At 37.7% G+C, this 17,434-nt stretch overlaps 2 protein-coding genes and 1 long non-coding RNA gene across 5 annotated transcripts in view; 1 reads left to right on the top strand and 2 right to left on the bottom strand.

Annotated features, from left to right (window-relative positions):
• LOC111245753 (uncharacterized) overlaps positions 1-5,809 on the bottom strand; it is a 93,915-nt gene extending 88,106 nt beyond the window's left edge. The window contains exon 1 of the mRNA XM_086981941.1: positions 5,559-5,809. The gene's annotated coding sequence lies outside the window, so the exon portion shown is untranslated. The remainder of the gene's footprint in view (positions 1-5,558) is intronic.
• A 1,535-nt stretch (positions 5,810-7,344) lies between these two features.
• On the bottom strand, positions 7,345-14,543 carry LOC111245754 (G2/mitotic-specific cyclin-B3-like). 3 transcript variants are annotated; one of them, XM_086981945.1, is made up of 4 exons: positions 14,287-14,543; positions 11,803-12,050; positions 10,965-11,351; positions 7,345-10,312 (listed from the first exon to the last, which is right to left on the bottom strand). In XM_086981945.1, the coding sequence occupies exons 3-4, from the start codon at positions 11,346-11,348 to the stop codon at positions 9,416-9,418; spliced, it is 1,281 nt and encodes a 426-aa protein (XP_086838071.1). In that variant the 5' UTR covers positions 11,349-11,351; positions 11,803-12,050; positions 14,287-14,543; the 3' UTR covers positions 7,345-9,415. The 3 variants fall into 3 exon arrangements, with proteins under 3 accessions (XP_086838071.1, XP_022650208.1, XP_022650210.1); XM_022794473.2 differs by lacking the exon at positions 11,803-12,050 and having other exon boundaries at positions 14,287-14,542; XM_022794475.2 differs by lacking the exons at positions 11,803-12,050; positions 14,287-14,543 and adding an exon at positions 13,674-13,989.
• A 68-nt stretch (positions 14,544-14,611) lies between these two features.
• LOC147757685 (uncharacterized) lies at positions 14,612-16,573 on the top strand. Its single transcript, XR_015322482.1, has 3 exons — positions 14,612-14,787; positions 15,085-15,168; positions 16,297-16,573. It is a non-coding gene; the product is annotated as an uncharacterized LOC147757685 (long non-coding RNA).
• The last annotated feature ends 861 nt before the right edge of the window (positions 16,574-17,434 follow it).

The raw sequence follows: 17,434 nt of genomic DNA, 5'->3' as shown, positions 1-17,434 counted from the left end.
TTGTTTTGCGCAAAAGATAATCATTGCTGTCGTTGTTATCTACGTACCTACCGGTTATTTGGGAGCTCAACGATCGAATGGTTCGAACTCGAATTCGTTGTCTAGAATATTATACTACTAAGAATGATAAGCAACCATCGTTTGTCATTGCAAACAAGAAACTGTAAGCAATCAACTGTTTAGGACAACAATAATAATGTAAACTTGCCTACATTGAACACCAGAACACACGGCAGAAAACGGTACAAAAAAAAAGCTAAATGTGCTTCCTATCAAGTACGATACCCAAGTTCTTTTTTGGTACACCTTTTCGTATACATACACATACTGGTGCGTGCAAGTACTGAGAGGATATGTGAAGGCAAACATATGCAAGCATATATAATATGATATAGATAATATTTGGCTAAATGGAATATATATAGATAATATTCGACTATTTTTTTTTAAACAATAGCATGTAAATTTGATAAGTTTCGTTTTCGTCCTACTAAGTTCTAACACATGTATACGTAATTAAAGCGGCATCTGTCGCGTTTCATCGAGATTCATTACTGCTTAAACACTGTTAATAACCCTCCGTTAACGCCTCCGTTTAGGTGATACCCATTTCAAAACATATCGTTCATTATAGTCTATAACAGCAGACTTATTCATTCACAGCTGGCTACTTGCAAGCGAAAAAAAAACTTAACAAAACGAGGACGGCAATTCGATTTTGTGGACAAAGTTCCTTGTTGATTTCTGGCGATCTTCCATCATCCTGCTGTAACCTTTGTATATATATGTTTGGATATAATATGTAACTTTCCGTCGTAGAGAGACAGGGAAGAGGCAAAAATCTGTGGCTTCATGAGGCTCAAATAAGGATCAACAGCAAAATATGCTTATGTACCTATCTGCACATAAGCAGGCTCTATCTAATAGTACTACGATGGTCATTAACTGTAGATACAGTGGAAGCACCTGATGCACACATCGTCCCTCAGTACATCAAATGAGTAAAGTAGATCTAACGAAGATATAAAGAAGCTATAATTTATAAAGCAATCGAGCAGATAAGCGAAATCCAACGTAATTATTATCTAAAGCATTTATAGACCCATACACATAAATTGATGCACAACTTGCCAAAAAAACAAGATATGAAATCATTTGTTCAGTTTACTTTTCAGCCACTGTTACTTTTACGGTCTCACAGTATCTTCGACAGTCACGTGGGCGTACGGAACTTAAGCACTATTATAGCTACTGGACTAAAACAGATTTCTGTCAAAATCTTGACCGATTTTCAAATTTTGAAGTTAATGTATGAATTGACCCGTTAAAAATGTTTTTATCCCTACTTCCAGCTAACGTCCTACCTACCCACAGCAAATGCAACTTGTAAGCAGCCAGTACAATATATATATATATATATATATATATATATATATATATATATATATAGTTTATAGAGCCAGCTAATGGTCGAGACTTCTCCCTCAATATGTAAGAGTAGTGAGAAAAATGACAGCAGGCATGATTCAGCAAATGAATCCCCTTATCTTTCGATAGTTTTTGTTGTATGCAGCAGCATAGCACATTATCAGGGCCAAAACATTTAGTTGAAATATTGATCGGAAATTATCCTCCTTCGAAGAGATCAAAAAATAAACTGAGTCCTGCTATGGTCGCAGCTGCAATGACGCTGCTTCAACCGCTACTTGCTTAGTAACGGATTTAAATTTTGCGTGCGTAAGTTTTACTGACTTCCGTAGGAGACAAGGAAGACATGTTGTGAAAGTGACCCTTTAACGTGGTGAGCGTAGATGCTATATTCGTATAGCTATTACGGCTGCCGCGTCGTTCTTTGACTATAAGTAGGGAAGGCCTACATAGCAGTGTTCGTTTTGCTGTCGATCAATCATATGTTTCCAGGAGTTCACAGTATCTAGTCGCAAAGGCCATAGAGTGGTGCTAAGATATTGATAGAGAAACATGCAGACAACTATAATGAGGTAAGAACAGAATCCGATAGGCCCATACACAAGGGTCCAGAGCGTTCGAAATGGCCAAACATGGAAGTGACAGAGGCCAGTCTATCGACCCTTTTATTAGCAGTGCTCCAACTGTATCTATCCACAAGTTAGGTTTCGTCACTCTTCTAGCTGACAAATATCATATCGGCGATAATGGATATTTTTAGTCTGTGCAACGAAATTTAGATGAGGCTTTTACGATGACTGATATACTCGGCTACCTTTAATTTCTGGAGTCTTCAATCACTATAATCTAGCATCAACTGTCGCAACGTATATACAAAGTGTACGTATCTGGGATCTATGAAAGTAACTAAAGAAAGGCAATATCAAGCTCCACTTTATGCAAGGGATGCGCCAATATGTGATCTACTATCAACTGGCTTATGGACCGAGTCGAGACCCTAAAGTTCCGATAACACAGCCACAAAGTTAGGCCTGTTATTGGTTTAAGCTCTCGGAAGGCTTACCACGCCTTTGTCCAACCGAGCTTGACAAACGCGGGAGAAGTTTATCTCTTTCTCTTTTGAGGAATGAAAGCGATATCTATAACGCCACTACAGATGAGTACGTTGTTCGTACTTGGGGTACTTGAGCTGGATTTTATATTTTTCATGTAAGCTCTGATTATCAATTACAAAGCGATCCACCTTATTCTATTGCGAATTTACTGTTATGGAGCCGCCCGGAACATTATGACGTCACACACTAGAGGGAGCAAATTAGGTCTTGAAGACGCCATGCTATTGGTGACAGGAAGCGTCAGCAGCAAAGAAACTCAAAATTACCCAACTGGTCGAAAATAGAAGGAGTTCTATACAGCTTTATGCATGGCGCATGCGGTGTGTATTGCAGTAATGGACATTATAGCTATACACTATGTTCAGGCGTGAATTTTATATTGATCCATCTTCTTCTTGTCGTTAATAGGGGCTTTCTGTCAGGACATTTTGTTTTTTAAACAAAATAAATTAAAGATTAGCAAGATCCCACGGTTCGTTATAGCATTAAGGAATTTCTAAAAATAGCAATAACACTAGACAACATTCCCGCATTTATTTCCCATATATCACGCAAGACGACGTCATCCTATGAGAGCTTCTTGGCATTTATCAAGACAGAGCGGTACATCGCTTGATCAACCACAAACGTAATGTAGTACAAATGTATCACATATAAAATTTGATTGGTACAGTAGTTGTAACACCAATTTCTGTTAAAAATCATAAATATGGAAGAAGTCAGAGAAACAAACACTGAGAAAGATAGACATTGGCGACAGTACAAATAACATACAATGATGCAAATATAAAGCGGAATAGAACATAACAAACATTTATTTTCGAGCAAAATAAAAAAGTGTACGGGTAAGTAAGCTTGCAAAGGTCATTACTTATTTACAAAAAAACAATATGACGACAATTTATACTGAATAGGCAATAGTAGAAGCTGATAGACCGACAACCGAATGTACCCTGACGATACCGCTATTGCTACAAAACTTTCGTATCACGTCTAAGCTTCCAAACAGAATATCATTGTTTGTTAAGCAGCGATCCTGGAAAACTCAATATCGGCAACTGTTAAATTTTGCGGACAAAAAAAAACTTAGAAAATGTGAGTGTCTGAAAAAGATCTTCTTAGATACTGGATGATCACATGTAGCTATACTCTCGTCTGGCTGTGTGTTCTTTAGGAGACGGAAATGCATAGGTTAACTTGTTTGCTATCGATAGCTGTCAATGACCACAATTACGATTTCTTTCCTTTATGATGAAACGTTCTCTGGCAAAGCAGAGACACGCATAAACTACACCTAGATTACCGAAGCCACCAGATATATTACTGACATCTCTGTCAACTGTAACAGCCATTCATCCCTAACATTATTGCTTTGGAAGAAACGTTTTTTCATTTTCTTATTTCCTGTTGTTAATAATTCAAATTCCTGTTAATTGTGATATTTCTATATTACGAAAATGTTGTGTCTAGAGGTTATTCCGATCAGAATCAACGCCCTTCCACTCTCTCCCTTTCTCTCTCTCTCCCTCTCTCTCACTCTATATATATATATATATATATATATCGGCATTTTATTTCCAATTCAGGCTCCAAACGTGGAGGTTTCAAGTCAAACAATGCATTCACAGTACCGAATTTGTTTTGTTCTTTGTTGACGTTAAAGGACTCCCGAAGTAGTGAGGGATGTACATGGAGAAGTGTATAATTAGAAGGATTGCTCAAAATCGGCTTACGATGTTTCAGAATGGCATCTTAGAATTTGAGGGTGCACTCAGCCCCGGTCGGCCATATGAGGTCGATGAGGACCGATTGAAGGCATCTTTAGCGGAAGACGACTAGCAAGCAATGAATCATTTCGGGAAGTAAATAACAAGCAGTTTAAATCTATAGAATTTACTATGAGAACTAAGCGCCCTATGTACTAAGTGGCCAGTAAGAAAAAGACTCGGCTTCTTATTTCACTTGCAAATCTGAAAAGGCCTTGTAGAATAGGAAATGCTTAAAGAACAAGGATACGCATACGGTCTATAACGAAGCTATCCAACAGAAAAAAGCCGATAGGTAAGACGGGATCATCCCTCTTCATGACAATGCCAGACCGCATTGCAAAGATCGTGAAAGTTGCCCAGTAAGAGCTCAATTGAAACCCTTTCTTGAACCTGATGTATTATGCGAACCACGCACTGATGGATGACCGCCTTTATAAATGAAGTTAATAACCGTACATTTGATAGTTTTGGAAGCCTGGCTGAGCAAGCTTTTAACACCAAATCTAAATTTCTGGATAGAAGTAATAATAATATTGGTTGTCAGATACGGAAAGATCGCAGCGAGTGATGGCGAATACATAATAAATTGATTTATTGCCAAAGTTATTATAAAGCTCTGCGTTTTTTTTATTAGGCAAAACACCGGAAGTACCTATATTCCAGTCTAGTATGCAATAGAGGTTAATTACTGTGATCGATTCAAACTCTTTCGGAAACCTAACCCTGCGAACATGGATCATAAGCTCCAAAGGATCGCAAAGCTTTATTTTCAAGTATAAAAAATGTTAATACTCATTTTGCAAATCTTTTGGGATTGAATAAAAAAGATGAATTTACGTAAATATGCAATAAAATAAAATAAATCCATCTGCGTTCTCTGGATTGCACAAATGTTTGCTTTACTACAAATAATTTTTACTGTATTACGCATATTTTATCAGATTACTATTTTTCTTTTGACGATTGATTAAATATTGACCCACTTACTGGAGTAAGGCACTAATTTTTTATCCACTTTTACTATTGCCAATTTGTACAAATACTCTATCGAATGCACAGTGGTTAACTATTAACACCTACAACTTGTAAGCACTCACATGTAACACAACCGAAACGTTTCGAGCAAGAATTGCATAGTTAAACTTCTACGCGTCCAAAAACGCGTTTTTACCTGTTGAGCCAAACATGTAAAAAAAAAACTAACGAAAAGGCCTCTAGATGCACAAAAGTTTCCACAGTTACTCACTTTGGTGTTTAAATTATGAAATCTAACCACAGCTTCAGGCTATCTACTTCTGGTCTTGTCTCGAGAGATTTTCTTTCTTTATGCAGAAATAACTCCTTTTTGTGCACAAATTGCATTTTCGTATTCGTAGACTTTCCTTTTTGTTGTGGTCTCACGACTGTTGGAATTTGGAAGCCTCTGTTCTGAGGCTGTGTTCAACTCATATCCAGCTCGGATCTATTCACCCCAGCTGATCACTCTGTGTAATAAAACGAATCAGTTATCCTCTTCCCGTCCACTTGTTGATATGCGCTGCTATTACATCCGCTGCATCTCTAAGGGAAGCAAAAGGTAACGCTGATGTCTTTGTTCAACGCGAATTCTTGAGGAAAAGTCTTGTATCCGCCTCTATTGTGCGCGCCAATGTTTCAGCAAACAAACTTCAAGCTGGAGAAGTTTTATCAGCAGCAGCCATATAAATAAGATGGACAACAACAAAAACTGGCGACGTCTTCCGCCAATATAAAAACAGCCAGACGTTCGCAGATACAGAAAGCGCATGGGCCAGCTGCAGTTGGGTGATAAATACGCAAGCCATATTAGCTTAAGGTCGGGCTGAAGAGCGAAATAATCTGTCCATAAGTACGAGAGAAGGTAAAAATCAAGCTGCTCAAATGAGTCCATCCAGATTTTGGCAACAGTGGAAAAAAAAACTGCATAGAAATGGAAGAAAGAGCACTTGCTTACTGATAGTAGTGATAATGGTAAATAAATGAGTTAAGTAACCATACCCATGTAATTATGCTTATATGTAATAATTAACTCGATGCCATGAAAGATCTTTAAAAATTGTAATGTTTATGTCTATATTTTAAGATCAACTCAGGTTAGTTGTGAAAACGTTGATCGCATATAACCAAGGACCTGTTTGCTATGTATTCCATTCGAAGGGTTTACTGGTTTTCGTCCCTAGACAATGAACATTTTATGGTAATACCTAGTCATATTATAAATAAATAAATAGTTAGATATAAAAGACAAATAACACACATTACGTAGGAATACGTTTTTGTGGTATAACGACCGGATCTTACTCGATGTATCGAGTTACTTCCCAAAGAGCTTACATTTCAATTGATCTTTCCGGCCAAATTGCCAATAGTTATAAATATTGAATAAAATATGCATGACAGAAACAATCTTCAGTATACATTTTGATGAACATTCCCATTCTTTTTCTGCTGTATTATCTTCGTATCATTACATAATGTACGATATCATAACGTAAATAGACTGTAACTTCATAAAGTTACTTCGGTGAAGTTTACTTTAGGAAACGACACATAACCAAACGCAGTAGGATTATGGGATTATACACAGGTCGCGAAATCGATAATGATCACTTTTCCCGAAAGTTCCAAAACGCAAATTCCAATTGCGTTCGTATTTTTGCCTGGATATAGAAAACGATAAAATATAAAACGCATTTGCCAACGGCAGTTTCTTTTTAATCGAGTTGGTCAACCACAATTAAAGTGTTATATAGAAAACAAGGGCTATGCCCAATGTAACGAGATTAGCAACAAAAATAGCGAATATGCTATCTACAGCTAAAGCATTTCGAGCTCAAAACAGCTCACGTGTTTCCAGGTAGCAGGCAAACACGGTACCGCTACACAATCACCAGCACAGTTGTACCATTTCAACACCTCGGTATTTTTTTAAGATTTCAATTGGGTACCCAAGAGATAAGATTATGCTTATTCATATTATAAATATACCTAGCGACTAATGTACGCTGAAGAAATTATCATGTAACAATTTTATTTGTAAATTGCTGCACCGATGTGGTATTCCCTCTGTATCTTCTGACGTTACATATAGTATGAAATCAAGTAGATTTAAATATTGTTTTGTACATTACGAGATTCTAACTATTCGTGACGGTAGTCGTAAATTAAATTATACTCTCTGTAAAGAAGTATATGATACCTAGATTAACGGCGATACAATCTTCTATATTCTTCACCAAACGCTGATGCTCTCTTCAAAACTACTTAAATTTTATATTATTCTTTGTAAAGGTTAAACCTTGGCATTAAAGGCGCATCAAACTATTATGAAACATTCAAAAAGTTTAAAAAGCCACTGACTGTACGAGATTTCCTGGGTACCTCCTTAATTTTGCAAACTCAATTGAATTGTCGACCACTGACAAAAGCTATTTGACTTCATGAAATTAAACATTTCAGAGGGCTAATTTTTAATTTTATGAACATTGCTGTAATTACATGAATATCTGTTGTCAAGATTTGGTTCTGAGTATGAGCTAAGGCAGATGCCTAAAAGGAATTCCTCACGTAGCTAAGGCACGAGGTATAGTACACGTTAAGAAAAAAAACGTTTTCTAAGTAAGAATTGGCTTATAGTTGACATGAAACAGAGTAACTTATACGAATTATAAGTATCGTTGTTACTGTGTGCAAGTCTATAGTATCTGCTGACATTTTCTGTAAAGACTATCAACTAACTTGATCTGGCATCTCGACCAATAACTATTAGTACAAGTAAAACAGTAGAAATTATCAGTCAAAATGAGATCTGACTAGTCACTCCTTTCGAGCCTTAAAAAAATAGATCTGATTTTTCCCTGCTACACCGTCTACCAGACGTTTATTTATTTCTATACGTTGTCTATGATTGAAAATTAAGTCTCTTTTTCGACTGCTACAGAGCCGGCGGGGTACCACAAACAAACCCCTCACCTCTAAATTTCAATATTTGGCTGTGTCATTTTGTAATCCATCTCGCTCATCGTTGTTGTTGTTGTTATTATTATTATTATTATGCTAGTATTATCATCATTGGTATAACCGTCATTAACATTGGCATACATTTGTACCAATATATCTGGGATGTGTATATTCAATTAATTAAATTCTAATTTACACTAGTATCGATCGAACCGTTTTTCGATCTCAAACCACACCCATTGTAGTTCACCGGCACGTACAAGCCGGCGTTCATAAAAAGTGCCTGATTGACTAACAGGCAGTAGGAATATACAAATCATACAATACGAAACCACGCTACGACACATCATACCATCTATATAATATAAGCAGCATGCAAAGTCTGCCCCATTCGCATTTGATTATATAAGTTCATCATTCAACAAAGACAAATGACACCATATACATGTCAAATACACACGACTACATCAAATTTAGAAAATTATTTTTCGAAGCCTAGTTTTTTCCTTTTCAATTGAGATATCATATGACATTTGATTAAGCTAAAAGCGAGAAATGATTCTTTAAGAAACGAATAACCATTTTTTGAACAAAACATGCGTTCTCAGGTGTATCTCTCTTAAAGCCCGTTTTGATATTACTATTTAGTACGCTGGAAAAAACTAGAGTGACCTGTAATTAAGGGACTAACAGATATCCAAGCAAAGACTTGAGCGGTCTACTTAACTACTGATTCGAAGGGGGGCAGATGGGGCACACCGTGCAATGTTAGCCAATATTGCTCAATAATCATACGTAAAGCTGCCTCATAATTCGTGTCGTTTGTAGTGTTTTTACATTTTTTTTTGTCATGCGCACTCTTTTTTGCTCTTGCTGCGGAACTCGTGGCAATTATACTAATTAATATCTAGACTAATTTATAGCAATTATAACTATGTACAAAAATTATTTACAGTGATGGCCTGAAATAGCCTAAAGTAGAGATCATAATTATATTGAGAAAGGAATTGCGACGTCGACGCTAGCAGGCTTCTACGAACCTAGACTAAACTTGAAGTCGGTCGTTGCATTTTGAAATAAAACATTTCTCCATCTCGGTCGATTCCAGCAATGCCGTTCGTCACCTTACTCCAAAGAAGGAAAATCCATTTTTGCCACCTTGTGAAAGACTTCATGCGAATATTTATCCACAATGACTCGGGTACTACCTTTGTCCTCTTTGAATGAACCTTTCAGATGGTGAACGAGTTTGTTCAGCATCGTCCGCGGCGCGGCCAGCTCACGGACTTCGTAGCCGGTGTAGTAGGTGAGTGTATCGTTCCACTCTTTACCGAGAACGTCGAGTGCAAGCAGGAGAGCAGCGGCTGCCACGTGGCTCTCGCGCATGCCCACCATTGAGTACTCCATTAACGAGCATTCAAGGATGAAACGAGCCAATGTCATCTCACGCATCTCCATATCAATTGAACGGCAATACCGCCTCAAGAACGAGTAGCTCAACGGCATTGAGAGATCAAAATCAAGCGTTTCTAGGATATTTCGTTCCATCTTAATGAACTCTGCCTTATCGTAGGCGTTGTCACAGATATAGACAAATTCGTCAAGACTTGGAGGAACACGTTCGTCCATCTTGCTCGAAATTAGCATCGCAGAGCCACCAAGCAGCTGTATTTGGACCTTGCGAATCGACTTCTGTGACAGATAGCGGTCGACGATCTTAACAGCGAGATAAAGCGTTTCGTGGTTAAGCTCGAAAATCTCTTGCACCTCGACCATCCAGTCAACGAGCAATGCCCGATAACTTGGAGACATTTCCGCTTGCTGCTCGATGTACGGAGTTATTATAAATAACTTTTCTCGTTCGCGAAGGTACGTGAACGCATCGTGTGCGTAGTGAGCTTGACAGTTCGGATCTTCGATCACCTTACGATCGACATCAGGCACAGTATCTGGAAGATCCTTTTTTTCCACATAGTAGTCAAGGGCAGTTACCGCACTGAGGTCGACCATAACGTTCGTCAACTGGTTATTCCAGATGGATCCAGACCAAACAGAATGCATACAAATCAACAAACAGCAAATACACACATAAATCAAGTTCTGAGTACGTAATTCAGATAAAAAATAAGTGTACTCGCAAGCACTCTAATTATTTATGGTTCTCTTAAATATATGATATCAGATTACGTGCATGCTGTTCAATATGAGAACTCAAAATATACGTTAGGTTGTGCATAATAATTGAGGATGACGGGATTTGAATAATTTCTATTTATCATAGGGTATGGTGCTAGCTCCCCTACACATGGTAAACATCCATGATGAGAAATTAATAATTCTATTTAATATTACATAAGTGCTAATTTAACCTTTTGCACCGTATCCTACAATAAACGATGAACAATAAATTGAATAGGAGGTGCTTCTAACGCAAGAACACAGGCCAGCGTACTTAGTTGAACAAAATAGATGGACCACAGTTTCTCGCTAAGCATAGCAGAGGAGTCGCGTAATGTATAATAAAAGAAACACACTAGAAATTCGCTCGATCCATTGCCAATATGAAACGCTTAATACATAGATTTATAAGTTATTAGATTTCGATCAATATAGACACGTTGGTGCCGGGAAACGTTGTCAACTAGTTGCAAAGTCGAAATATATCCGTACATACCCTCTGGCGTGGGATTTTCTTTTTAGGAGATCGCTGGCCATTTTGTTGAGTGCGCGAAATGCTGTTGCCTTTGAGTGCCTGCACCTCTTCATCCTTTAATTCTTTGAGGATATCCTTCTTCACACATTCGCTGTTGTGATTTGTTACACTATTGCAATTCTTCTCTTTCAGCGTACGTCGAGGTGCAGCATGATTTACCTGCACTGGCTTAAGGCCTATAGAAGTAAAGTTAGCGGCTCTTTTAGCGGACGGCGCATTAGGAGCTTCATCTGCTCGACCCCTCTTGGCATTGCGAACTGTTTGTAGAGTGTCCGTTGGGGCGAAATTTTCAGAGTGAACCTTCAGTCCACCGGCGCCTGTTCCAACGCCACGACGGTATGACATTTTCTGCAAAAAAAAAACAATAAATGTTGAAATATTTCATAGTGCTGTTATTGATAATGGTGGCCCATAAATTACGCTAGGTGAACGTTGCACAATACGGACTCGGGTTTACTTATTCAATGTTGATATTTCGAAGAGTCAACGACCGCCAGAAGTAAAAATCAATGTATTTCTAGTACAACTTTTTTAATAGCCCTGCACCATCTTTTCGAATTTGTGCTCGTATAATAACACTTGAGAAGTTTATTAACAGAATACATGCTGTATGTTCTATTTAAAAAATAGATTCTCCTATATATTTTTGGTACAAATATGTGCTACATGTAACCGCCCACTATGACGACATTAGGGTCTACCTCTTTAAAAATTATATATATCGAAAGAGAGACAGCTGATAAAAGCTGCAAAAAACTGTTCGTTGTTCCTATAGGTAATTAGAACAGGCGCCACTTACGCACAGGTTTACAACAGAAACACCCGAATCAACACGACGTATGGCCGTTTCATCGCCTTGACTGCTGCTGCTGTTGATGGTGATGATCCAACGGTCACCAGCAGCACGATGAGACCAAGAGCAGAAGCAAATCACAGGGCAGCCAGAGCGATGCCAGCCTCTTTATCAGTAGAATTGCCACTTTGAAAACTAGTTTCTAGTTATGCTTGTCCACACGCTGCTGGATTTCGTTGGTGCTCGTACAGCTTCTGGATCGATATTCCCAATGTATTAACAATGCGCGAACCAAAATCTAACGATGCACAACCCAGCTAGATAAATAAGATGCTTGCACAGCGACTACGATAGACTGCCAAACATTTAATAGTCAATCAGTACTACCACTAAGTTTGCACAAAAGTGAAATATCGGCTAATTAAGCTAGAAAAAAACTGACAAAGATTAACTAGATACTAACCCCTTTTGTTGTTTAACGATATCGCTACCAGAAAATGGTTGGCTAGGATTAGCCGGTACTATCAGCACAAACTAAAAGCATTGTTTGTAGCAACGACACAATCCAGTCATTAGCATTGCTGGCTTTCAACGCTCAATGCACAATAAACTAGTGGTCCTCGACTAGAACAGGCTGCCTATGGTAGAGCAGATATAGAGCTCAGTCTTTCAACTGAACGCTACTGCTACTGCTCGCAGTTCGGCTCACCTCCCTTCTATAACTCAGATAGGTTGATCAGGGGTGTTCCGAAACGAGAACAGCCCTCTCCGCTGGCGCGCTTCGAATCGCCAGCTCGCCTGCCGCCCAATGGAGCGGGCTACACGAAACCGCCCAACAGGGTTCAAACCTCAACGGACTTCAAGCTTGCCGAACTTGCCGTATTCACAACGCGATGTAGTTCGGACACAACTCGACAAAAATAACCATGCCGAACTTTGTTTTGTATGCAAAGAGAAACATTTTCAATAACCAGCTGCTACTCTGCTCTTCTGTCTAGACCTATGCTAGCGAATTTTCGTTTGTCAAGCCCAGGATCATTCATAGAGTTAATCCCCTGAACTCTTTGCCAAATGTGCCATAAAAGAAAAAATATATATGTGCTGACCACTATACGAGAAGCAAGCGGATAATGAGTAATTTAACTATTGAATTATTACAATGATGTCGTTTTTCATGTATATTGTAGGTTAGAACAGTAAACTCGCTTTCAGTAGCACAAAACCGACGCAAAGTCAAGTTATGGTTCCTATATTATATTTGTACCATAGAAAAATGTTCACCAAAGTGTACCAGCTACATGAGATCACGAAAGCAGCATAGGCACTCTCCCTGCACCAGCAAATCGAACAACAAATAGCACTTAAAGAGCCATATTGAAATATGTAGTTCAATAGAAAACATCGGCTGCCGTGCCACATAAATCTAAATTTCATGAAATAAAGACGAGAAAGATATTATGACAATGAGCTAGTCGTATATTAGAGATGAGCGCCTCGAATTGTAATATCGGAAATTAGTTTAATTAAGTTGATGACCGTGCGGATGATGCCGTGTTCAGTCGCCTTTGAATGTGACAAACGAAGGCGAATAATACTGGCATATAAGCCATGCGGTATTAAGGTAAAAGAGAAATTTCTGTGCTAATAAGTTCTTACAGTCAAGCTAACAAAGTGTTGCACCCATATACACACTTAACAAGTTTACCTATTAATACTGTTACGTTGGAAAGCTTATGTTAGAGAAACAAAGTTCTGCGGAATTATGCTTCTAGGTCAGGCATGTCACTCAATAAATATCGGTCGACGACCCGGTCAATAACGGCAAATAATCGATATAATATTTACAGTTAGACATCGCGTTTATTGTAAAAGCTTACCTATCTTCCAGATTAACGTTGTCTTGCGGGCACCTAATTCAATAAATATCTCCAACTTGTTCAATGGATATTAGTCATCGTTGTTCTAGACATAGTCGTGCATTAGAAAAATACTAGAAATTCTAACTAGAATACGAAGTTTTTCATTAAAATTTGAAATGTGCATGCATTTGTGTCAATTTAATTTAGCGCTGCGTCATCTGCGTCAAAACGTTGTGGCGGGCCGTTGTAGAGGAAGGACTATGTTTACAGTTCGGCTAGTCTAAATATTTAATCAATAGCTCTACAAAACGCTATATTAAATTCCGATTTCTTAGTGCTTCTTCTTCTTTCCAAGTCATTGTAATGACTCAGCACATATTCATTGTGGCAATTAATCAAATAGAATTCCAATGCGCACCAACGGAAAAGTAACACACGTCCAGACTTCACCAGATGTAAGGCAAACGTTCGTAACCGTCAAACGCTTACAACCGCTCGACTCTGACTAGCTTTAAACATGTCCAAATCTCAGATACTAGAAGAGGCCAATTTTGCGCATAGTCTGCATTGTATTTAAAAAAGGTTTTTACATAAACGGAGAAAACAGATTAATATGCAAACATTAACATACCTCCGCCGTACAGCTCCTCTCCTTTAGCCTATGACCCGCCAAGCAATTAGAAAGCTAAACCACTACACAACACAGCGCAGTGAGCTAGCTTCTAATCGAATTTGAAACCGCCGTTTATGACGTCACTTTACGGGTGCTTCGTACAAAGTTAGAGAAGATTGTTATTGTCATTGACAGATAACTTTCTTTACTTGAGACAGACATTTGAGCGTTGTGTTAAGGCTGATGAAATAGTAAAAAGCACCAACCACTGCCACCATCCCGCATATGAGTGGTAAGTTGGCAGACGATTTGTTGAAACAAAATTTACACAACATACCGCGAGGTGGCGCTGTGATCGGAAGCAGGCGAACAATAGTCGGGCAGGTGTAACGGAAGCAGTTTTCCGCGCGAAAATTGAATTTCGTCTTTGGGTGTAAGCACGCATATACAGAATGTGTGTGAATAGAACGAGGGCCTACCGTCTTGGACAAGAACCTATTTCTGCCTGGCAAACAAATTGTATTGTCTACACTATGTTAATTAGGAAAGATGAAAATAATAGATATATTATTAGATAGAACAGACGATCAAATCATGAATAGTGGAAGTATTCTTCTGTATGATCAGTTGTACATACATGTGGCTTTTCTATTTGTTTCCAGTATGTCGAAACTTGTTATTAATTAGGAAAAGCATGAATAAGAGATTAGAGGAAAAGGATTATTTAAGCAAATTCACAGATCTAATTTGTATTTCAGACATTTCACTAGAATAACAAAAACACTGACAATGAGTTTCGCTTTGTGTGCTTTGTAGGGGTTTTTTGTAAGACAGTTTACAATTATCTGAATCTGGACGTGGGTGTTACGCGTTTCGCATAATAATAAAAATAAGCATAGCGTAAGTGTTATGTAATAGTATTTTCCGATCCATGCATTTTGTACTATTAATACCATTAGGAGACGAAATCAAAGGCTCGAAATTTTGAAAAAATCGAAAAATAACTATCGCACTAGGCTTTTTATGATAGGTTATTTTTCCTGAACATTATTTTTTTCCAATAAATATGCGAAAGCTCAACGGTGTGCCGCTATCATATGTGATGAATTAGCAACGTCACATAAGTTTACTTTTTGGGAGCTGAGTTTATAGCCATACAAACAGGATCGGAAGTAGAAGAATTAAACGCTGGTAATAAGCAGACGTTTTTTCTATCACCGCTATCTTGCCCGCTCAACATGAATGCTTTTTGATATCGCAAACTAGTTGTTTCGTGGCAGTTCCAATGAATAAATTGGAAAATCGGTTGGACTACAGAGGCATACGTTTAGGGTGAAGTATGTATAAGTAAGTTAATTAGGATAGGGTCGAATGCCAACTCTAGAAAGTGGATCTCACTCGCAATCCGCAGCATGGTTATGCGCAGTGCAAGCAGACTGAGATGGATAAAAAACGAGTTTTTATCTTCAATGACGTGAGAGCTCATGACACTGCTCGAACAATAGTAATTTAATAATTACGATTGTTTCATCAACAATATAAAAACCATAATAACTACAAATTAATTTTCCTCGGAAGTTGCGTCAGTAAGATATGACTCATATTGTGAAAACGCAATCAACAATGTTTCAAATATAAGGTCTTCATTTGTCTTTAAATAATCATTAGCATCATTTCTGTAAAAGGTGATAGCTATTGCATTATTAGGTAGCCGCCATCGCCGTGCGTCTAATTATTTCTGATAGGTCATCAGGAGTTACCAAGACTTTTTTTCCGGCTTTAAGGCCAATATATCAACAATGTTCAATTCAAATATAAAGCTTTGATCTTTTTTAACTAATAACATCATTTGTAAGAAACAAATATTTACATAAAACGTATGTGTATGTTCTTATGGAATCTAACCTAACCGACTATCTATTTATCCATTGTTCATTATTATGTCTATGTCGATATGCTTCACATTATATCTAGTTCAAGCTTCACAACAAATTACATAATTCATGTGAAAAATATATCCATTTTCAGGTCGCACCTGAGATGAGCGTGATTTACTCGAGTTGCTCTATCTATTTGGATTACTATGGTTATTACAGGTGGATTCACTCACGAATTAGCGCTTTGTTATCGTTCTAAAGCAAAGAAAAATTTTTTAAAGTTGGATATCATGTTTTCTTAAACAAACAAACTACGAGCTAATACGGTTGGAAATAAATATTCGTTCTGTACACGTAAATTACAATAATGCTCGTTCCATGTATGCTAAGCTTTCTTTTAAAACTTAGTGTGTATACTGGTTGACCAGAAAGACCTTTTTATATAATGAATAGGTCAACTCGTTTTTTGTACTATAATTATTAGTAAACTTAAACTTTAGATTTTGAAGTGACCTAGGAAAATGTCGAAATAAAAAAACTCTTTTATCGGTAAATCTGTACAAAAGACCGTCCAGTTTCTTATCATTACTGAAATTAGCCTACAAACTGCTATAGACTTCGCCAAAGGTTACTTAAATATTTAAAGATAAGATATTTAAAGAGAAGTCTAAAGCATCGTTAACTATAACTTCTGTTCAGTATCAAGGCCGACAATGAGTCACTCCTGAATATACTTGGTAATGAAAAGTGTATCCAGGTCTATGCTAGGTGGAGACTATAGAGATCGGCAATCTATTACTACAACATAATTTTGAGGTGCAGTGAAAAAGAAGAATTTGGCAATGCGGATGCTTGTTGGCGCCCTATAACCAGCTAGTAAGCTCACAAAATGTCAGAATACGAGATCATTGCAAGGATTGAGAAATGCATCTATATTAATTTCTAGAAACAAGCTATTGTCTGCCAATAGCACTGGAAGATTTGATACGGAACTAAAAATGACTTGACTTTTTAAAACGTAGTTTGATACTTCGAGACAGGCAGATGCGCGCGAAATTTAAAGATAATGGTCCAATGTTTTGTCAATACAATAAATGTGATCTGCTATCAGTCCGGAAGGAATGTTTCGTCTTAAATAATTCCATCCTCTTACCAGAACTCCTAGAACTAAAATTACTGGATGAGCCATGTCTCACCCCCCAGACAGCCCAAGGTCCAAAAAAATTTCGAAGTTATACATGTATTGGCTGCCCGTAGAGAGATTCGGATTTTGAAAACTTATTTGAAAA

This window comes from Varroa destructor, unplaced genomic scaffold (genome assembly GCF_002443255.2).
Source record: "Varroa destructor unplaced genomic scaffold, Vdes_3.0 BEIS01000002.1, whole genome shotgun sequence".
Lineage (NCBI taxonomy): Eukaryota > Metazoa > Arthropoda > Arachnida > Mesostigmata > Varroidae > Varroa > Varroa destructor.
Note: the sequence above shows the minus strand (reverse complement) of the source record. Positions and strands in the feature narration are given on the sequence as shown.